This window comes from Mustela putorius, unplaced genomic scaffold (assembly GCF_011764305.1).
Source record: "Mustela putorius furo isolate JIRA1106 unplaced genomic scaffold, ASM1176430v1.1 tig00003845_pilon_pilon_pilon, whole genome shotgun sequence".
NCBI classification, from domain to species: Eukaryota; Metazoa; Chordata; class Mammalia; order Carnivora; family Mustelidae; genus Mustela; species Mustela putorius.
The window spans coordinates 13,968,576-13,990,359 of NW_025421998.1; the positions used below are offsets into that span (position 1 = coordinate 13,968,576).

At 57.9% G+C, this 21,784-nt stretch overlaps 2 protein-coding genes and 1 long non-coding RNA gene across 10 annotated transcripts; 2 read left to right on the plus strand and 1 right to left on the minus strand.

Annotated features, from left to right (window-relative positions):
- Positions 1-541: 541 nt before the first annotated feature.
- LOC123394856 lies at positions 542-2,338 on the minus strand. The gene is made up of 2 exons (XR_006609578.1): positions 2,208-2,338; positions 542-744 (listed from the first exon to the last, which is right to left on the minus strand). It is a non-coding gene; the product is annotated as an uncharacterized LOC123394856 (long non-coding RNA).
- Positions 1,526-9,898, plus strand: POLM (DNA polymerase mu). 8 transcript variants are annotated; one of them, XM_045089624.1, is made up of 12 exons: positions 1,791-1,926; positions 2,178-2,258; positions 3,130-3,313; positions 3,972-4,070; positions 4,226-4,396; positions 5,111-5,182; positions 6,667-6,787; positions 7,964-8,096; positions 8,219-8,321; positions 8,419-8,649; positions 8,724-8,807; positions 8,961-9,898. In XM_045089624.1, the coding sequence occupies exons 3-12, from the start codon at positions 3,152-3,154 to the stop codon at positions 9,045-9,047; spliced, it is 1,263 nt and encodes a 420-aa protein (XP_044945559.1). In that variant the 5' UTR covers positions 1,791-1,926; positions 2,178-2,258; positions 3,130-3,151; the 3' UTR covers positions 9,048-9,898. The 8 variants fall into 8 exon arrangements, with proteins under 8 accessions (XP_044945560.1, XP_044945561.1, XP_044945562.1 ...); XM_045089627.1 differs by lacking the exon at positions 2,178-2,258 and having other exon boundaries at positions 1,527-1,926; positions 8,546-8,649; XM_045089621.1 differs by lacking the exon at positions 2,178-2,258 and having other exon boundaries at positions 1,528-1,926; positions 8,964-9,898.
- A 9,346-nt stretch (positions 9,899-19,244) lies between these two features.
- Positions 19,245-21,568, plus strand: PGAM2 (phosphoglycerate mutase 2). The gene is made up of 3 exons (XM_004739479.3): positions 19,245-19,745; positions 19,862-20,042; positions 21,363-21,568. The coding sequence occupies exons 1-3, from the start codon at positions 19,332-19,334 to the stop codon at positions 21,527-21,529; spliced, it is 762 nt and encodes a 253-aa protein (XP_004739536.1). The 5' UTR covers positions 19,245-19,331; the 3' UTR covers positions 21,530-21,568.
- The last annotated feature ends 216 nt before the right edge of the window (positions 21,569-21,784 follow it).

Consider the following 21,784-nt stretch of genomic DNA (forward strand, 5'->3'; position numbering starts at 1 on the left):
TGCCCCCAGGAAGGGACCCAGGTGCCCTGACCAGAGACAGAGGATATTAAGAGGGAAGAAAATGGTTTCAGGAGAGAAATGGCTGCCCCCTGAGGAGAGGCAGGAACCCACAGGTGGGGAACAAGGCTCTGATCCCTTCTATAGCCCCTGGCAGCGCCTCCTTCCCCACTGGCCAGAGAAACGGGCACAGGAAAAGAAAAAGGAGAAAGGAGCTGACGGCCAGGCCACCTTGTGTGCCAGGAGGGCAGGCTGCTGTTGGAGAGGGAAGAGACCTGCCTGAGGCACCTTCCTCCCCCAGCCCTGTGCCCACCATCTGGGACAGGAGACCTCCAGGGAGAGAAGAGGAAGGACAGGGGTGGGAACAGGGTTGCACGTGGCCTGTTGCCCCTGTTCATCTGAGCATGGGCCAAACCAGCTGCAGCAGAAGGAATCCAACATGTAGAGCCTGGAGATGAGAGAGACACTCCATACTGTCGGGATGTCTGCTTTCCCAAACTGATCTACACAATCAAAACAGTCCCGGTGTTGGAAAAGGTTTGGCTGGTGTGATTTTTGTTTTCATTGTGTTGGATATGGTTATCAAGTCAGCTTCCAGAAGTCCTTCCTACAAACTGCCAGCTCCCGCACGCCGACAGGTGCACCGGTCAGACAATCTGGTTCGAGTTTCCAGTAGGGTTCTTCTGCGAAATTCCTACCGTGCTCTTGCCAATTTTTCCATTAAATTATCGTCTTTTTCTTATTTATCTGTGGACAGTTTCACAATTACAGGAATTAGACAATTCCCAAATACACGACACTCACTTTCCCCCCTGCTGGCCTTTTAATTAATTCTTATGGCATTCTCAATTTCAGTATGGTCAAGTTTACTATTCTTTTCTCCCCCTTCCCTAGGTTTATTGTGATAGACATTAGTCGACTTTCCAGGACCTTTTTTGTTTGCTTTTTAGATTTGGACGTTTTATGCATCTGGATTTCATTTTGGTGTTAAGGAGTGACGGAGGAAGCCAACTTCTATTTTTCCAAATGGCCGGCCAAGGGTACCAAGGCCGGGGGGCGGAAACACCTTACTGGGTCTGAAACCCCTCTACCGCACGTTCTGACCTCGCGCCCCGTAGCGCCCCGCCCCGCGCGTCCAGCCCCCACCGCGCTCTCCACCCCACCCCCGTACGCCCCACCCCCACGCCCTGCTCTCCCCGCCCCTACACTCCCGCGCTCCCAGAGCCCTAACCCTAACCCTACCGGCCCCCGCCGCGCATCCCGCCCCCGCCGCTCCCCGCCGGCCTCTCCCGCCGGGCCCCTACCTACAGCGCGTCACCTCGCCCCGCCCCTCCCCAGCGCTCCTCTGACCCCATTACTCCAATCCACCCCAGCGCTCCGCAGCCCCGCCCCCGGCTCCGCTCTCCGCGGCTCCACCTTCGCGCTAGCCCAGGGGCTCGCTGGCCCCACCCCCGCCCCCGCCCCGCCCCGCCCCGCCCCCCCCCCCGCGCTCTCCAGGTCGCTCGGCGGTTTTTTACATAAAAGGCGTGGCCTCTGGTGCTATTTGCATGGAGACCCGGCCGCTGGTGCAAACGCTCGGCGGTGGGGCCCGAGGCGCCCCGAGCCGCCCGGGGTGTGCGGGGCGCGGCCCGCTCGCTCGCTCCGCCGGGTGCCACGTCCCCCGCCAGCCCGCCTCGGGCACCTTTCTTCTGGCTTCCGCGCACCTCTTCCCGGCGGCGGCCCGCGCGGAGCCAGGATGCTACCGCGGCGGCGGCGAGCGCGGACCGGCTCCCCCGGCGGCCCGGCCCTCCCCGGCCCCGCCTGCCCCTGCCCGCCGCACTTCCCCGGGGTCGCCATCCACCTGGCCGAGCCGCGCATGGGCCGCAGCCGCCGCGCCTTCCTCACGCGCCTGGCTCTCTCTAAGGGCTTCCGGGTCCTGGACGCTTACAGGTGCGCGGTCGCGGAGAAGCCTGCGGCCCGGGGCCGCCCTGGGGCGCCTGCCCGCGGCGCCTTCGTGGTTGGAGGGCGCCTGCACCAGGGGCGCGGGGCGGGTGCTGCGCCCTCAGGGCACCGAGGGACGGCTGTGCGCGTATGGCCCGGCCAGCACGGCCCGAGGACGCTGCTGCGTGGTGGGAGCCCTCATGTCGGTGCTCAGACTTCGCCGCGGACCAGCCACTTTCGCGAGCCGCGTTTCTTTTCAGCGGAGGACGTTAAGGTCTAAACCGACTCACCTGGCAGTGAAGGGGCCCGCGGTTTCGGATTCCAGTTGACCACGGCTCTTGGTGCTTTCTTGGCTTTCCCCGAATATCCTCTCCGCAGCGGGTGCTCGCGGTTAGGGCCAGGAGTGCTCTGTGGGACCAGCAGAGGGCGTGTGCCCGGGGCTCTGGAAGGAGCCAGAGGGCCGTTTGGGGTGGTTGAGGGTATCACCGGCTCACCGCCTTCTGCCCTGGGCGAGTGCGTCTTGCTCTGTTAGCCAGGCCGACCTCGCCCCTCAGGCAGAGACAGCGACGCGAGGCTCCGAGATTAGCAAAAATCCTGGGCTGGGTGCGGAGACACTGCTGCGATTAAGGAAATGGGTTCCCGTAGGTTTGAAGTTGACAGAGCAAGCAAACCAGGGGCCAGTCCCCCAGCAGCTTTAGTTCTAGTTTGTTTTGAAGTGATGTAACCATGTAACCTTTCCCAGTGGTTAGACCCGCTCAGAGGAGTTTAGTGTGTGTGTGTGGGGGGGGGCTAAACCTCTAAGCCCTTTGGCTTATGAGTTTGTTTAATCTTTGCAACAACTCTCCGTGGTAGTCACGTTGTTAACGGCTTTAAAGAGGAGGAAATCAGGGCACAGAGAATTGAGATGCAGCGTGTGTGGCCGAGCTGGGGTTCAGACCCAAGCAGCTTGGGTTCAGCAGAGGGAGAGGCTCAGGGCCTGGCCTCCATTCTCAGGGGCTGAGGGAAAGAATGGATGAGTAGACAGAAACTTGGGCTGGGCTGCAGCTCTGTGGGTGGTGGGGTGGCAGATGCCTTCATCGGCTAGGAGGGGCTTTCTGAGGAGGTTGTTGGAAGCAGGAACAGGTGCTTGCCAGACGGAGGGGACTGTGAGCCAAGGCAGAGCAAGGCAGGAAGGACCTCTGGGCGTCAGCTTTGTCCCCTCTCTCTGCCCAGCTCCGAGGTGACGCATGTGGTAATGGAACAGACCTCGGCAGAGGAGGCCAGGTGCTGGCAGGAGCATAGGGCGGCGGCCTCTCCTCCAGAGGGCACCCGCCCGGCGCTGCTGGACATCAGCTGGTTCACGGAAAGCATGGCGGCTGGCCGGCCTGTGCCCGTGGAGCCTCGGCACCGTCTGGAGGTGAGCTGGATGGCCTGGCCTGGGGCCGGCGAGGAATGCTGGTGCAGGCTGTGGCTCGGAGGGGACAGGTGACCTGTCAGCAGCACCGCCGGGCCGACAGATGAGGGGGACAGTGGGGCTCAGTGCAGACCACCAGGGGCCCTGGGAGGCCAGGCCTTCCCAGCTCCTGCTCTCACCATTGCTATGAGCTCTTGGGGTCTAGTCATTTCGAGCATCTTCAGGCCTTTCTTGTTCAAGTATTGAGATGGTCAGTCCCAGTCAGATGACCCAAGGACTCCTGGGTGGGTCCGTGGCTGCTGGCCTGTGCAGTGTTTCCTGGGGGATGCAGGTGTGTGTGGGCTCAGAGTTGGGCGTCCCAAGTTCAGACCTGGGCTCTGCCTGTGGGCCATGAGCTGCCATCCCTGTCTGTGAGGGGGACGATGAGCACTGCTAGCCCACTTGACCGAGAGGGCTTCAGGAGGTGGAGCACTCACCAGGTGCAGTGACAGGAAGCGTAGCCCCTGAGAGCCCACAGGGGCCGTGCCTGCCACTGCGGTGGGTGAGGACCCCCTCCTCGGCCTGCTCTGCCCCTCCTGTCCTTGTTGGGATGGGGCTCCAGGGGCTGCCTCGCCCCGGGAGCCCTCAGCCTCCGCATGGCCTCTGTATCACCCATCCCCAGGCAGCTGTGCCCGGGAAAGGGCCGCCCAGTCCCATGAGGGTGCCACCCTACGCCTGCCAGCGCCCCACGCCACTCACACACCCCAACACCAGCTTCTCGGTGAGCCCTGGGTTCCCAGCCTCCCCAGGGTGGGGCCAGACCTGCTCCCGGGAGCCCTGCTACTGTGCTCTATCCCAGCTTGGGGACAGGTGGGTGGGAGCTGGAGGATGGGGAGCCGGGACCCTTCCCCCCTCACCAAGGGCCTTTCCCGGCAGGAGGCTCTGGAGGTGCTTGCAGAGGCCGCAGGCTTTGAGGGCAGTGAGGGCCGCTTCCTCTCCTTCCGCAGAGCCGCCGCGGTGCTCAAGGCCCTTCCGAGCCAGGTCACGGCCCTGAGCCAGCTGCAGGGGCTGCCCAACTTTGGAGAACACTCCTGCAGGGTCGTCCAGGTGGGTGCTCCACACACTCAGCCTGGTGGAGTCGGGCGTACGGGCAGGTGGGTGAGGTGGCCTGGAGACTGTGAGCGCAGGGATTGGCAGGTGGGTGAGGTGGCCCAGAGACTGTGAGCGTGGGGGTCGGGGGCTAAGGGAAGCAGTGCAGGCCAGCTTCTGGTCCCCGGCAAGCCGCTCTCTACTCACGTTCCTCGTCTGTAAATGGGGCCACACCGTGGGGCTGGGAGGGGCCGGGCAGGACTGGTAGCTGGCATCGCCAGCGGTGGCCTGCTGTCTGGGATGGTGGACTTGACTTGGAGCACCTCCTTTTAACATACAGAGTATGTAAGAACCCAAAATGTTAGGTCCTTCGCGTGTCCCGTGAAGTGCGCCATCTAAGGGGTACACTTGCCCCTGGGAGAACATGTGGGGACCAGACGTACTTTTGAACTCAGTTAAGCTTTTACACAAAGTCCTATTGAATATGTCCCCCGTGTTTGGAAAAGCCGTGGTTTATGTATCTTGGGACCTGCCATTCATCTGAAAGGTGGCCCGTGTTCCCTGGGCCGAGAGCCATGAAGCCAGGAGCACCGATGCCTCCCCAGGCGTGGTCTGTATTTCCAAGTGGGTCCTGATCGGATGAAGCTGCCTTGCTGAGTGTTGGGGTTCTGCCTGGCGCTTGTGCCCCGCCCTTGTCTCCAGTTGGGCTGAGCCTTTTGCTTGGTCCCCCAGGAGCTGCTGGAACATGGGGTGTGTGAGGAGGTGGAGAGGGTCCGGCGGTCAGAGCGGTACCAGACCATGAAGGTACGTGCAGGGTGGACCCCAGCAGGGGCTTGGAGCCCTCCCGGGGAGCACAGCACGGCTCCATCCGTGGACGGGAAGCGAGCAGAGGGCCCACCTCGGAGGAGGTGTCATGGAGGCGGTGGCAGCTGGCTGACACCCCATGTGCATGAGGCAGCCAGGTTGAGCGGGGCGAGGGCAAGCTCGTGCTGAGCGCGGGGCAGTGCATTCATCACTCGGCAGTGCCTGTTCTCATCGGACCGTCCGTGGGACAGTGCCCAGTGTGCCATGTCCACCGGCATCTTGAATGGAGCGTGCTGGACGAAACTAACTTCCTCCCGGAGCCAACTCTACGGGCTTCCCCTCCTCGCATGGTTTCCCTCTTTATGATCTCGCCTGTCGCCCTGCCTGTCGCCCTGCCTGTGTCCATAGCACATCTGCCCCTGTTCCTCCCACCTCCGACAGGATGTGCCCAAGCTCTTGTGGCCGCCTCCATCCCGCTGCTCTGACACCTGTCCAATCAGCGACCAGCTGGGGCAGGGGGCTTCCCTGGCAGGGTGTGCCGTTGGTGCTCTGGGCGTGGCCCCGAATGTGCTAGGGGCTGATGGGGGGCTTCAGAGAGGGAGAGGAGCCATGTTTGAAGGATGGAGGGTCCCAGGTGAGCGCCCAGCAGAGAGGTGGGTCAACAACCAGAAGTTCATTGTTTAAGCAACATGGTTGGGTGGTTCTGAGCATTTTTTCTGTCGGCACTCGGACTCTTGGTTCAGGGAGTCGAGGGAAGGAAGGACTGCCAGCATAGCCCGAGAGGGGCAGGGCTGTAGCCAGAGGAAGCAGGGCTCGGGGACCCAAGGCCACCAGAGTCCTCCTCCTTTCCGCGCACTGGCCCACTTGCCAGCTGAGACGCAGTCACGGAAGCTCCTGCTCCATGGGTTACAGCCGTTGCCATGGCACAGGCCTGACCTTCTGTTTTATTTCCAAAAATTGCCAGAGAGGGGATTGGCTAGAGCAGGTGCCTATCTCCGACCAGTGAGCTGTGGTCAGGAAGGAAAGAGTGACTTGCTAGGGCTGGGGTCCAGGCCCCCCACCCATGTGGAAAGCTCATGTGGTGTCAGCTGCTCCCAACGAGAGGTTGGCCCCCATGCTGTATTTCCTTGTGGCCAGGTAGTGACTCCTGCTTGGTGTGGTTCCCAGTGGGCAGGAGGCTGTAGCCATGACTGGTGTGTGATGCTGGACCTGCATGGGCCCTGGGGAAAGAGGTTGCCAGAGCAGGGGCCCTTGGAGGGAGGTGCAGTGGGGCCTGTCTTGGCTGTTCCCTGTGCAGGCCAGCCTAGGGGTTTGAATCCTGCCTGTGTGTGCACCGTGTGGCCTCGGGCAGGCTGCTGGAACCAGACAGCCGGGCGTGGCTATGGGGCAGCCCAGGGCAGTGCTGCCCTTGCCAACAGTCGTGGCCATCTGTGTTTACTGTCAGGGCTTTGCTCCTGACCACACTGTGCTCGTCTCCCAAACAGCTTTTCACCGGGATCTTTGGGGTTGGGGTAAAGACTGCTGACCGCTGGTACCGAGACGGGCTGCGGACCCTGGACAGCCTCCAGGAACAGCTCCAAAGGCTGACCCAGCAGCAGAGAGCAGGTGAGCCTCTGAGAAGGGCAGAACCCTGGGCTGCCCGCACCTGGAGCCCTCCGCACCGGCCCACGGCGCATGCCGGGGGGCTTCCTGGACGGTAGGGTATGGGGTCAGTGCATGGAGATCCTGGGGCAGGCAGGCCTCTCTGTTTGGTGGGGTGGAGTCTGGATCCATTGCAGCACATCCACAGCAAACTGCGATGGTGACAGTGACTGCTATGATGTCCGCACCTCTTGGCCAAACCAGGAAGGGGAGACTGGGTCTCAGTGGCCAGTGCCCTATGCGCAGCTTGCCGGCACGGGGCTGGTGTCCTGGCGCGCTGGCAGATGGCATGGGGACCTGTGTAGCAGGAGTGGCTCAGGTCAGGGCCCGTGATGGCAGGGGGCCTCATGCCGTGGAATGAGTGTGAGCTTGAGAGTGGGTCAGGCCTGGGCTGGATCCTGCCTTGGCCCTTAGCTGGTGACCATGGCCCTGGGACTTGACTTCTCTGAGCCTCCATTACGTTGTCTATGAAGCGCGTGGTTCCGTGAGCAGCTCTGTGTGAGGCCAGTGGGTTGCAGGGCTTAGACACTCTGTCCTCCCCGCGTGGCTGGGGTTGCGGGCCCTGGCCGAGGTCGTTCAGCAGCCTGGCACCCACCACATCTTGGAATATTTCCCCTGGGCTGGGGGGGTGCTGTATAGGGGACCCCATGCCATGAGACCCAGGGAATCACATGTCTGTGACAGAGGAGCTGTCACTGCTGGTGCCACTCGGCCGCTCGGCCCCCATGATGTTTTCAGGAACCACCTACTGAGAGTCTGTGCCCCCAGGTGCTGTTGCTGCCCCCTGAAACCTCTCCTGACTGTGCAGGAGGTAGCGGTGCCCCCGTTGGTGCCGAGATGGGCCAGGGCTCCAGTGAAGGGGTTCTGTCTCTTTCACGTCCTTATCACCTCTGGCCCATTTTATGGAGAGAAAACTGAGGCCTCAAGGGGTAGGGTCTGCATCATGAGGGCATCCACACCAGCACCCTGATGGGATAGACAGTCATTGCCATGATGGGGAGTGGGTGGGGTACGTGGGGGCTTCTGCCCTTTCGTGCATCTGCCCACGGATTTACCGTTTCCTCTACCTCAAAGTGAGGAGGGTCCGGTGGAGAGTGCGACCGGTGGGGCGGGGACGGTCAGGGGCCCGTGCTTCTGCAGGACTCCAGCACTACCGTGAGCTGAGCATCCCGGTGCAACGGCCAGAAGCCGAGGCCTTGCAGCAGGAGGTGGAGGCTGCCGCGGTGGACATCCTGCCCGGGGCCACTGTGACACTGGTGGGCGGCTTCCGGAGGTGAGGGGGTCTGAAGGCCCTCGGGGAAGGCATGGAGCAGGCCTTGCTCCTGGGACCAGGGAGTGCATGGCTGCCACAGCCCTGCGTGGCCCGAGTCAGACGGGTTGATGGTGCCCCTGCAGGGGTAAGTTGCACGGCCACGATGTGGACTTGCTGCTCAGCCATCCCCAGGAGGGCCTGGTGGCAGGGCTCCTGCCCCACGTGATGCACCGCCTGGAGAGGCAGGTGAGGGGCTGGGGCTGCCTGGGCTGGGAGGACTGTGGGACTCGGGTTTCTGCCCTGGCTCTGCCCCGCGGCGCGGCCCCACCTGCTCGGCCCGCAGGGCCTTGTCCTGTACCACCAGCACCACCGCGGCCACCCCGAAGACGCTGCGCACCGGACCCGGCACAGCAACACCATGGACGCCTTTGAGAGGAGTTTCTGCATTTTCTGCCTTCCACATTCCCCAGGGGCCGCAGCAGGGGGCGCCCACAGGCGGGCCGTGCGCGTGGACCTGGTGGCGGTCCCTGTCAGCCAGCTCCCCTTCGCCCTGCTTGGCTGGACGGGCTCTAAGGTAAGCGTGTGCCATGGGGGCTGGGCCGGGGGCTTCAGGGGGTCGCGGCTCTGCCACAACCTTGCTCTCTCCAGCATTTCGAGCGGGAGCTGCGCCGCTTCAGCCGGAAGGAGAGAGGGCTGTGCCTGAACAGCCATGGGCTCTTTGACCCTGAGCAGGTGTGTCGCTGGGGGGACACCTGGGGGAGGAACCTGCTGGCCTTGGGCTGCCCTTCCACAAGCCCTCCCCACACCCTTCCTGAGGAAGCCCCGCGGAGGCCGTGGGGGGTGTGGGGGTGCTCCCAGGCCATGACGCCCACACTCTTGCTGTAGAAGATGCTGCTCCATGTCGCCTCTGAGGAAGACATATTCAGGCACCTGGGCCTCGAGTACCTTCCTCCAGAGCAGAGAAACGCCTGAACCTGCCTGCCCGGCCCACTCAGCGCTGGCAAGCCAGGCCCCGTGGGCTCCGGGAGAAGCTGCACTGCTGCCCCAGGCCCTTGCCCCTGCCGACCCCTGACCGGAGCCCCACTGTGCAGGGCACTTCTCGCCCCCTCCCCAACTTCCAGTCCAGCATCTAATGAAATGAGCACGTTGTCCAAACCAAGCTCTGTGTTCTGAGCATGCTGCTATGACGGGGGAGCGCGGGGCACCTGGCCCCCATCAGCTATGGGGTAATGGTTGAGGGTTGGGGACAGGGGCCACCATGGCAGGGTGCCACTGGGCCAGTGAGAACATGACTGGTGCTGTCTCCCTGGTGGGGCGGTTGAGGAGCCTGAGGTGGTGGATGGCGGTCTCCCAGGGCTCCGAGCCGGGAGATGAGGGCCTGGAGCACCCCCCGCCCCAAGAGTCTGCTAACATTTGGAGAGGGACAGGACGCAGAGCTGGAGCTGGGGTGGGTGGGGCAGAGACTTTCGGGTGCTGACCCCCACCTCCCAAGCAGGCGTCCCAGCTCTGCCTTTGCTCTCCCAAGCTCTGTCCTCAGGCCTTTAACAGCAGGTCGATCAGCGTCCCCCCTCGTTCCTCACATTCTGTAGCTCCCCTCCTCTGCACACCCCTCCCCCCGCTCTGACTGAGCCGCACACGCCTGTGGGGCCATCATGGAGGGGCACTGAGTGTGCGGAGTCCCCTGCTTGGCCCTCGGGCCTGCTCCCGCTCCAGTGCCCTCGCTGCTGGACTGTCTGCTTGGAACACTGTCCTGACGCACAGGTCTTTGTCAGGTTAGGGCTCCCCGGACCACTCTCTGGAATAAAAAATATTTTTTAAAGTAACTTGCAGTAACCTTGACTTTTTGGTGTACGGTTTGACGACTTGTAACATGTAGACGCGTCCACCTCCACCAGGCCAGCCTTGAAATAAAACAGCCAGTGGTTGTACCAGCAAAATGGGTTTCTTGGGAAAGGTAGAGGAGCCGTGGTCAGAACAGGACCAAGAGGAGGAGGTTGGGAGGGGCTGCTCTGTGCAAGTCCGATGGAGGAAGTCAGGGGCTCTGGTGAAGCCTGGGGGCAGGGCAGGCTCCCTCCCGAGCTGGTGCGGCTTCCAGACTCCTCTAAGAGAGGCAGCCTTCCCTCAGCGTGCTCAGCATCAGGATGCCCCGCACTGTCCCGTCGCCGTCACATGCTCTCACTGTGCTTTCCTGTCCCTGTGGGTGTCCTTCTACAGAATGTCCTGTGAGTGCAGGTAGACTCCCTGTGCACTTCTAAGACCAACCCCTCCAACGGTGCCTCTGAGAGTCGTCTGGGCACCCGCTGTTCCTCCTTCTACCCGCAGAGCCCCCAGAATTGGGCCAAATGCCTGGCGAGAACCTCGTGTCCAGGTTTCAGTGACAAGACACCGAGAAGCAGCACAGACTTGGACATGCAGGTTTTCCTTTGTCTCAGGTACACGGTGAGACGCAGGGTTTCCTGGGCTCATGTGGTGAGGGTGTGCCACTTTCCGAGACTGCGCCAACTTGTCCTGCAGGGCGCCCGCATAGCACCCGCACTGACGTGGTGTCCCCAGAGCCTGGCACCGGGTCCTTGGCTACACTTGCGGTGTCCCGGGGGCGCGTGGCCGTTCTGTGGGCGGGCGAGTGTTCACTCCTCAGTCCGGCACTTCCCAAGCCCACGGTTTACCTTTTATGAGGGCTGCCTTACCCCTGTGTCAGGCTGCTAGTGTCTGTCCTCATGATTTTGGGTCACGTCTCCGACCCAAGGTTACAAACAAACGTTTTTCTGTTTTCTTGTAGAACATGCATTTTACACCTAGGTGTAGGACTCATTTTGAGTTACTTTTGTTGTAAGTCTGAGGCTGAGGTTGGGCATCTGGTATCTGCACGTGGATGTCCAGGGCTCTGGCACCATCTGGCGACAAGATCATCTTTTCCCTCCCAGATTGCCTTCGAGCCCTTCCTGAGACGTCCGTTGGCTGTTTTTGTGCGGGGCCATTGCTGGGTTCTCTTCTGTTACTCCCTCGCTGTGCCTGTCACCTTGAAAGTACCATCCCGACTCGACCGCCCGGAACTGGGGAGCTGGCGAGAGTCCCCCGACTCTGTTCTCCCCACATTGTTCGGCTTCCTCCTCTCCTGACTCCGCAGCGATTTTAGAGTCCGCTTGTCTGTCTACGAAACACTACTTCGGGACTCGCGAACACAGGTTGTCTCTGCTCCTGTCTGCTTGACTGCGACCCTTCCGTCCGGGTTGTACGGTTTCCAACAGAGACCCTGGTGCACTCTGTTGGGTTTGCGCCTGACACCCCCCTGCTTGCTGCTGTGGCAGATGCTCTCGGTTTCCAGTTGGTCACTGCGAGCACTTGCAAACCCACCGACCCTGGTGCGTCGCTGTTGGCCCCGATACCAGACAGAATCACCTTTAGTGTAGATTTCTGGCCATTCCGTCTGTCCACGCCAACAGCCCTGCCGTGTGTGACTGGGAGCGATTTCAGGTCCCCTGCTACTTGCTTGTGTGGCCTTGCTGGCCTGGCCAGAGCCTCCCGGATGCCGCAGGCAGGTGTGGGCCCCTTTGTCCAGCACCCAGTTGTGGGCTTGGCGTTTCCCCACTAAGATGACGTTAGGGGTCTGGCCTCTGTAGGTGCCCTTTGTCTAGTGGAGGAAGTTCAGCTTTATTCCTAGTTTTCTGAGTGTTTTTGTCAGGAAGGGGTGTTGGATTTTGTCAAACACTTTTTTTTTCCATTCAATGAGATGATCGTGAGTCATTTCTATCAAAAAACGTAACGTTCTCCTGATACGGTATATTAACCGGATTTCAGAGTTAACCTCCCAGCATAAATGTCGTGGTGTACAAAGTCCATTTTATTTGCTACTGGAGTCTGTGCTGAAGTTTGTACACAACAGGTCCTGTCTGCAGCTGTCTCTGATGTCTTTGATGAGTGATGGTATCAGGGTCTTTGATACTGTTCACTTTGACCAACGTGCCTTATATTTATGGTGAGTTCCTTGAAGCCAGGAAGGGATTGGGTGATTTTTAAAAGTCCAGAGTATAACGTGTCTTTAATTCACCGTGTTTGCCTGTGATATTGTGATGCACAGGGCACCTGGCTGGCTCAGTCGGTTGGGCGTCCGACTCTTGATTTCAGTTCAGGTCCTGATCTCAGGGTCCAACAAACCGGCCCCGTGTCGGGTACCTACCTGCTCAGTGTGAAGCCTGCTTCTCCTTCTCCCCACTCCTGCTCTCTCTCTTTCTCTCTCAAACAAATAAAAATCTTTTTAAAAATATATTTATAATATTTATATTTATATATTTATATCTGCATGTAATATTTATAGAAAAATATTTAAATAGAATAAAAAATATTTATAAAATATACTTGGTCTTCCCATCCACCTCCTGGCCAGAGTCCTGAATCCCATGCAATGTCTCAGGTGAAAAGAGTGTCTTTTTTCCAGTGAGGCGCTCAGGATGTGGCCAAGATTAGAAGCCCAGCCCCAAGCTCAAGGGAGGGGAGAGGTGCTGGAGATGGCCATAATCAGCCACGCCACGGAAGTCCCTGAAGTGCAGGTCCGGAGAGCTGCTTGAGTGGGGACACGTCCTGTGCCAGAGGCTGGAGCACCCCAGTTCTTCAAGGTTGAGGAGCAGGTGCTGATGCAGTTGGGACCCTTCAAGACCTCACCCTACGCACACCGTCATCTTTTTGAACAGGTCTGTTACCATGTTCTTTATTGTATAATAAACTGGTAAATGAAAGAGTTGTCCTGAGTTCTGGGAGTTGCTGAGCAAAGTATCAACCCAGAGAGGGGCTTGTGGGAAGCCCGATCGGTGGCTGACCTGGCAGAGGTATGGGAGAGCAGCTGGGGCTTGCCGTTGGCATCTGAAGCAGGGGGAGTTTGGGGGGACTGAGCCCTTCCCTGTGGGGTTGAAGCAGTCACCAGGGACATGGTGTTAGAGCCAAGAGAGATGGTGGGACCCCCAGTTCTCCTCGGTGGAGAGCTGCCTGGTACGGTGTGGGCAGTCAGCGGTGTGAGGGGTAGAGTCCGAGAGTAGAAACAGCCTCGTTTCCGTTAGCTGCTGTGCAGACAGTGCCCATGTCTAAGGCCAGACCCTTCCCATTTAATGAAACTATTGCATGGTTTGGGGTTAGGTGAGCAGTTGTTCTCTGTTTCTTCTTTCCTGCCCTGCTGCTCTCTCCCTGACTGCATTTCTTTGTAGATACCATTTTTTATGGGGCTGCCCACATGGCTGTCAGTGAAATGTCAGCCTTCGGCTCAGGTCTTGATCCCGGGGTCCCAAGATCGAGTCCTGCATCAGACTCCTTACTCAGTGGGGAGCCTGCTTCTCCCTCTACCCCTCCCTCATTCTTGTGTGCTCTTGCCTGCTCATTCATTCTCTCAAATAAATAAAATCTTCAAAGAAAAGTATTTAGTGGCTCTAGGAATTATAGACACACTTTTCGTAGCCTGTTTAGGATTGACATCTCACCACTTCATGTGGGATGGAGTGCCCGCAGTGCCGTGCAGGTCTCCTCTCCCTTCCTGTTGTAGTTCGAGTCCCTCTACATACACTGGAACCCCCAGCAGTGTTAGAATGACAAATTCTAAATTTATAATTTATATATATATGCAGTTATAAATTAAGTTTATATTATACATAAAACTCAAGTGTAGGGGATGCCTGGGTGGCTCAGTCGTTAAGCATCTGCCTTCAGCTCAGGTCATGATCCCAGGGTCCTGGGATCGAGCCCCATATCGGGCTCCCTGCTCAGCAGGAAGCCTGCTTCTCCCTCTCCCTCTGCTTGTGCTCTCTCTCTCTCTGTCAAATAAATAAATAAAAATCTTAAAAAAAAAATAAACAAGTGTAGCTATGTGTACATACATATATAGCTAAACTTCACAATGAAAACTGCCAGTTATTTCACCAGGAACAGATGGGCTTATTCAGGAGTAAGAGAATTTCAATCCCAGACAAACACACTGGGCAAAACCCTAAGCAAGTCTGGGAACGAGGAAAAACGGGGTGACTCTGGAGGGGCTGTTATGAGCCCAAAGTGCTTGCGACGAAGGAAGCTGGGAGTGGGAAGTAAGTTGTGGCCCTGGGACGAGGGATGTCTCTCTCCTTCCTGCAGGTGTCGCAGCCTTGGTCCAGTCCAGGTGAGGGCCCTGCGGGCTCTTCCTGTCAGGTCAGCGGTGGGCCCAGGGGAAGGCTGTGAGCGCCCTCTGCTGGAGCTCCCCATCTCTGGGGGGTTTCCCGGTACTGATTTTCACTATATATGTGGTTTCTCCCCATTTTTAAAAAGATTTATTTGAGAGAGAATACAAGCAGAAGGGGCAGAGGGAGAAGGAGAGAGAATCCCAAGCCCGATTCGGGGCTCGCTCTCATGACGCTGAGATCACGACCTGAGCTGAAACCAAGAGTGGGCGCCCCCCAGGCGCCCCCGTATGTGTATCCTAACAATTTATGTTGCTCCTTCTGTATTCTTGATGTTCTCAGTTTCCCTACGACCCCGTTTCTCTTCTGTCTGGAGAACTTTGTTACTATTTTCTTCTAGAGCAGCTGCTCTAGGTGTGAATTCTCTTACTTTTTCTTCATCTGGGGATGTCTTTGTTCCACCTTCGTGCTCCGGGGCATTTCTGTTGGGTATAGAATTCTCAGGCTACAATTTTTGCGTTTTGACAGTTTAAAAATATTGTTCTGCTTCCTTCTAGGCGTGCATGGTTTTTGGTCTGGCAAAGAATGGCTCCCGACATGAAGTGAATCATTTTCCTCTGGCTGATTTTGGAATTTTTTCCTGGTCTTTAGCCTTCGTACGTCTCATGGTGATGCGTCCGCATGAGTTTCAGTTCTACGACACAGTATTATCAGCCATAATCACCATGCTTTGCACTGGGTCTAGACTTTCTTTATTTTCCAGACTCTCCCTATTTCCCCCACCCCCAGTCCCTGAAAATCACTTTTGTGCTCCGTTGCCTTCTGGATCGGACCTTCTTTTTTTAAAGTTCCCCGTGTAAGTCGTACCACACAGTATTTACCTTCATCGGGCTAATGTCCATGAGATAACACACTCGAAGTCCATCCGTGTTGAGGCAGACGGCAGGATTTCCCTTCTCCTGACTGAATAGTATTTAATTGTGTATCACACATACGATACGTGTGTATATGTACGATGATAAGTGTGCATCACACCTTTATCCACTCCTCCATTGATGGACACTCAATTTCCATCTCTCCCTCTTGGCTGTCACAAATGCCACAGTGAACATGGACTGCCGATGTCTCTTTGCAATTCTGTTCTCATTTTCTTCAGCTACATACTCCGAAGTGAGATTTCCAGATCATGGGTATTTTTCATGTTTCGAGGAAACTCTGTACTGTCTTCCAGAGTGGCTGTACCTGCTAGCATTCCCAGCACGGTGCACGGGGGTGTGGATGATTTCAGCAACACTTGTCATCTTTTGTCTTCTCGGTGATGGCCATTTGAACAAGTACAAGGGGATCTCCATTATGGTCTTGATTCACATTTGCCTGGTGATGACTGGCGAGGAGAGTCTCTTCAGCACCTGCCAGGACTTGCTTCCCTGGGGTCAGGATGGGGCCTTGGCTTCCATGTACATGTGGCTGCATGACTTTGCAACTTCTAGGCCCTTCTGTGATGCCCCTGGCATTTCCCAGGCCCACGTTCAGGTCTAAAATCATGATCTAGGAGGCTCCCGAACTCACTTCCTTCTCTAGATACACTAAATCCACAGGCACAGAGAAGCAGTGCCCTCTAAAAAGAAATCCAGAAACCAGTTGAACAATTACTACGAATTGGGCACATGTGAAAGTACACACAGCAATCTGTGTCACTAGTGTCTGCCTGGAAGGAGCTTGTGTGCGTGTTGCCACCCTGGCTCTGACAGCTGCCTTCCAGAGGCCACGTCCCTTGATCACCCATTTCTGGTGGCCCCATGAGGCTCGCATGCACAGGTCCCACAGGACCATTCAAAGAAGATACTGTTCTTAAACAGCTCTCTGTCCAGGGCTCAGCACAGAGTATGCAGACTGAAATCCTATCTCCCAGGTTTTCCATGAAAGAGGACTTTGCTTACTTTAAAAGCTACTGTCTGAGGCTCAGCCTTCTAATTTAGCACACATCCAAGGCTGAGCCTCCCCTTTGGGACACTGGCAGGACCTGGCACACTTTCAACCACTGGGAGCCACTGAGAAGAAAGAAGGTGGCTTGGGCCATTGCGAAGGTTTGAGAGAACCACAAGTTTGGAGTTTGGGCTGGGTTGACTATGACAAGCTTCACCCCCTCATGAGAGCCCTTTGTCAGGGTTCAGAGAGACAGTTGTTGTATCAAAGACACAGAAGCCAACACAGAGAGTCCAGGAAAATGGACAGAAGAATAGGTTCCAAACAAAAGAACAAAACTCCAGAAACAGACCTTCATGAAATGGAGATTAGTGACTTAGCCTGATAAAAAGTTCAAAATAGTGTCATAAAGATGCCCACTGAGCTCAGGAGTATTAGGCATGAACAAATGAGAATTTCATCAAAGACATGGAAACTCTTAAGGAAGTACCACACATAAACCACAGAGATGAAGGCTACAGAAATGGAAACGTATTCAACGGAGGGTTCAGCAACAGACGACGCAGAGCAGACTTGACAGTACAATGGAGCTCATCTGCTCAGAGGAGGAGAAAGAAAAATTGAAAAAGAATAGCTTAAGGGGTTTGTGGGGCACTCCAAAGAACCAGAATGGGTGTTACAGAGTCCCAGAAAGAGGAAAGAGAGTGAAGCTTCTTCGAAGAGATAGTGGCTGAAAACCCCACTACTCTGGGACAAGAACTGCGTGTCCAATCCAGGAAGCCCACAGAGTCCAAATAAGAGGAGTTCAAAAAACCGACACTGAGACCCATTTTTTTTTAAAAGATTTTATTTATTTGACAGAGAGAGATCACAAGTAGGCAGAGAGGCAGGCAGAGAGAGAGGAAGGGAAGCAGGCTCCCTGCTGAGCAGAGAGCCCGATGTGGGACTTGATCCCAGGACCCTGAGATCATGACCTGAGCCGAAGGCAGCGGCTTAACCCACTGAGCCACCCAGGCGCCCCCACTGAGACCCATTTTAATTAAGTTGTCAAGAGTTAAAAATAAGGAGTAGCTTGAAGTGTCTTAGAGTATATTACTATTAAAAGCAGTGAGAGAAAAACAACTTTTTACATGGGAGTGTCATAATACTTTCAAAGTGCTGAAGGAAAAAACAAAAACAAAAAACTGCCAGCCAAGAACACTCCACCTGGCAAAGCTGTCCTTCAGGACTGAAGGAGGGAGAAAGAATTTTCCAGAAAAGCAGAAGTTGATGGAGTTCATCATCACCAGACCAGCCTTATAAGAAATATTGAAAAGGGGCGCCTGAGGGGCGCCTGGGTGGCTCAGTGGGTTAAAGCCTCTGCCTTTGGCTCAGGCCATGATCTCAGGGTCCTGGGATGGAGACCCGCATCAGGCTCTCTGCTTAGACAGGAGCCTTATCCTCCCTCTTCCTCTGACCCACTCATGCTCTCTCACTCTCTCTGTCAAAGAAATAAATGAAACCTTAAAAAAAAATAAGATAGGGGCGACTGGGTGGCTCAGTGAGTTGAGCCTCTGCCTTTTGCTCAGGTCATGATCTCAGGGTCCTGGGATGGAGCCCTGTGTCGGGTTCGGCAGGGAACCTGCTTTCCTCTCTCCCTCTGCCTCTTTCTCTACTTGTGATCTGTTAAAAAAAAAAAAAAAGGATAAAGTTCTTGAAGCTATGCCTCAAGCTTCTCCAGAAATCCGAGTCAGGACGCAGGGCCCACCTGCTTGTGTCCCTCTGCCACACTCTCCTGTGGGGACTGGTTCTTCGCTGCCCCTCTGCCTGTAGTGCTGTCCCCCAGAGCTCGTCCTCCAAGGTGCCATCTCTACCCCCTCCCACTGCCCTCCCGGGACACAGGAAGAAACTTGTTGAGTAGCTTGAATCTTCCTCATCCCCCACTGAACAGGAGCTTCCTGCCTGGCTCTCTGCTGGGCCCCCAGGGCATGACTTGCGGTAGAGGGGACAAAAAGCAGACCACATAGTGGTGTGGCTCTAACAAGGGTAGAGCCGCAAGGCCTGCCTACATGTGGTGCTGCAAGGAGGAGGGTGGCCTCCACCCTCCCAAATCTGAATGTAGAGGTCCGGTCCCCAACACCCACCCTCGGCCCATGCTCCTGTTGGACATGAACCCGACAGCCCGTGGCTCTGTGGGGCATGCCTCTCAGATTTCTTTCTTTGAAAGGTGGTTTCGGTGGGGAGGGGCAAGCCTGAGCCTGGGTGACAGGCGGGTCGGGTGGGAGAGTGTGGCAGCAGCATCCTTAGCTCCCTTCTGGCCCAACCCCTCCATCTCCCCTGGCTGTCCTGGGAATAGTGCTGGCCGGTTCAGCTCAGCCCCCTGCCCGCACTATGGCCTCGTGCCCCTCCTGCAGGGCCCAACTGCTGGCCCCCACCCACTCCCCTGGCTCTGCCCACAGGGACCTGACCTTTCACTCCCTTCTGTTCCTCGAGGAGACTAGTGGAGGTGAGGTCACCAGGCCCACCCCTCGGCCTGGCCATCGGCCACAGGCCCCCTCGGTACTCATCCTGCGGGCAGGGCAGAGGGAGCTGGGGAGGGGGGCCAGAACTCCTGGGGAAAGCAGACCCCATGCCCAGCTGAGCAGAGCAGAGCCACCGGGGGAAGCTCCTGGCCACTCACAGGCTTGCACGTGCACACACATGCAACAAGTGACATGGACACACATGTGTACACATCACACCCAGGCACACTTGTGCCCACGCACGTGTGCACAGACGTGTACATGGGCAGACACAGACTCCTCTTTACACAAGCCAGCTGCCTTGGCGGAATGCAGGCTCGCTTGATCCCAGTTATGGTGATGAGGACCAGCCACTGGGCTTGTGGCCCCCTCCTGCCTGCAGGGAGGAGCGAGTGCTCAGAAACCAGCTGGGTTCCCACCAGCAGCACCTTCCGGGCGTGTGGGGGACTCTGCCCCTCATGCCCTATCCTGCACGCAGCCCCACCCAGCCCCGGCTGCTAGGGTGGCTGCTGGGGCTATTTTAAGGCTGGCTCTCGGCCTGCCCTCCCCCTAGGCTTTGCTACTGGCCACCTGCTGCCGCCCGTCCAGCCTGGAATGCTGACTGGCAGTTGGTGTGGGGGCGGGGGCTGCGGACAGACTGTTATAAAACCGGGTGCACCGGGGAGGCCGCCGTCCCTGCCTGCGGCCCCGGCGCCACCATGTCCACCCACCGCCTTGTGATGGTCCGGCACGGCGAGAGCACCTGGAACCAGGAGAACCGCTTCTGTGGCTGGTTCGATGCGGAGCTGAGCGAGAAGGGGGCCCAGGAGGCCAAGAGGGGTGCCCAGGCCATCAAGGACGCCAAGATGGAGTTTGATGTCTGCTACACGTCAGTGCTGAAGCGGGCCATCCGCACCCTCTGGACCATCCTGGACGGCACAGACCAGATGTGGCTGCCCGTGGTGCGCACCTGGCGCCTCAACGAGAGACACTACGGGGGCCTCACGGGGCTCAACAAGGCTGAGACGGCCGCCAAGCACGGGGAGGAGCAGGTGAAGATCTGGAGACGCTCCTTCGACATCCCACCGCCCCCCATGGATAAGAAGCACCCCTACTACAACTCCATCAGCAAGGTGCGCTGCCTGGGACACCAGGGAAGGGTCTAGGGTGGGCAGGGCCTCAGGGATGGCTCGGGTGGGGATGGGGTGCTGGCCTTCTGAGGAGAGAACAGCAGTGTGGATGACCCCAGGAGCGGCGGTATGCAGGCCTAAAGCCCGGGGAGCTGCCCACTTGCGAGAGCCTCAAGGACACCATTGCCCGGGCCCTACCCTTCTGGAACGAGGAGATCGCCCCCCAGATCAAGGCTGGCAAGAGAGTGCTCATCGCGGCCCACGGGAACAGCCTGCGGGGCATCGTCAAGCACCTGGAAGGTGAGGCCCATCCTTGCATGGGGTGTGGGCAGAGGCAGGTTGGGGGGGCCGACGGGGCACATGCCCTTGAATCACTTGGCTCTCAAGTTCTCATCTCAGCTACGTGCCCCCTGCCAGACAGCTCTGCACACGAGCACTCAGGGTCAGGAGTCAAACTGTGAACTAGGAGGACTAAAAAACCACTTAAAAAGACTACTTAGAAAAATGTTTGTTTTACTCATTTGTGTACTGGGACACTATATACAATGACTTTCCTTCTGGAGATTGAGGGTGGAAATGTCTGCTGCTCCAACCCGGGCCCAGAGGCCTGGGGCTGGCTGGGCTTCCTGGACATGAGCCTGGGAAAGATGATAAGGCCATGCCCAAGGACGCCCAGGCCCTACGGCCAAAGCAGGGCTGTCTGGCCCCAGCTCTACTGCTGTGTGGCCCTGGGCAAGTCACTTCACTTGCTGGATCTCCACCACCTTCTCTGGAGTTGGGGGGGAGCTCATTAGGCCCAGGGCAGGGGAACCCAGGCCCTCAGCTCACACCCACGCAGGGAAAAGGTAAGACCAGTCAAGAAGGTGCAGGGGTGCAGCCGTCCTCGAGCCCAGCCTGTAGCTGGGTTCCCAGTAGGGGGCCCAGTGCGCTCCTCCACTGGGCTCTCTCGGACACTCACAGATCTTTGGCTTAAGTGTGGAAAGGGAAGAAGGCCAGTAGGGTGGGGAGCCCCAAGCCCCCTGCTCTGGAGGTCAACAGGGAGCTGGCCAGAGCACAGACAGGCACGCCTCTGAGGCCTGGCCAGCCCCAGTCCACCCTCAAGACCACCTCGTGTCCCTGCTCTCCAGGGACTGGGTCTGGGAGGAGTACGGAGGCCAGCCTCACTGCAGTCTCCTACCGCCTGGAGAACAGGGAAGTGGGAGCTGGGGTGCCAGAGCCGCAAAGGTCGAGCTGCTATTCCAGGCCAGGGGCTGCAGAGGCCGGCAGGGTCAGGTTTCCCTGGAAAACCTCGCCCTTTCCACCCACAGCCTCCCCTCCGCCCTGGTCACAGGCAGCCCTGCTCGCTGTCCCTCCACCCCTGGTTGTCAGGAGCACCCCTGCTCCTGATGGCTGGAATTTAGAATGTTCTAGAAACCAAACAGAAGAGACCAACAGCACAGCCCCAGGTCTCAGTGGCTTCTGGTTCGGGGCACAAGGTCCTGGTTTACCATGCTATTTCTGCAGGCCACTCAGTCTCGCCGTCTCCAGGGGCATCTGTGTGGGGGGCTTGCTGCGGGGGATGGGAGGGCTGCTGCCTGGCTGACTGGCCAAGAGGATTAAGGACCTGTTCCCCTGGTCCAGGGATGTCGGACCAGGCCATCATGGAGCTGAACCTGCCGACGGGGATCCCCATCGTGTACGAGCTGGACCAGACGCTGAAGCCCACCAAGCCCATGCGGTTCCTGGGGGACGAGGAAACCGTGCGGAAGGCCATGGAGGCTGTGGCCGCCCAGGGCAAGGCCAAATGAAGGGTGGGTTTCTGGCAATAAAGGCACCTGCTCCAACCACCTTGAGTCTGGTGTGGCCCCAGCATGCCCAGCTCCAAGGCCCTGAGCAAAGGGCTCCACAATCCCTGCCCCAGTGCCCTCAGGCCCTGCCGCCCACCCGATTAGGTGGGAGGGGCCCAGAAACCAAGGGCAGGAGTCTCATCCCCGAGCCAGGCTATCAAGTACCTTATAGCAAGCCCTGTATGGTGACGGCCACCTGGTAACCTTGCCCAAGCA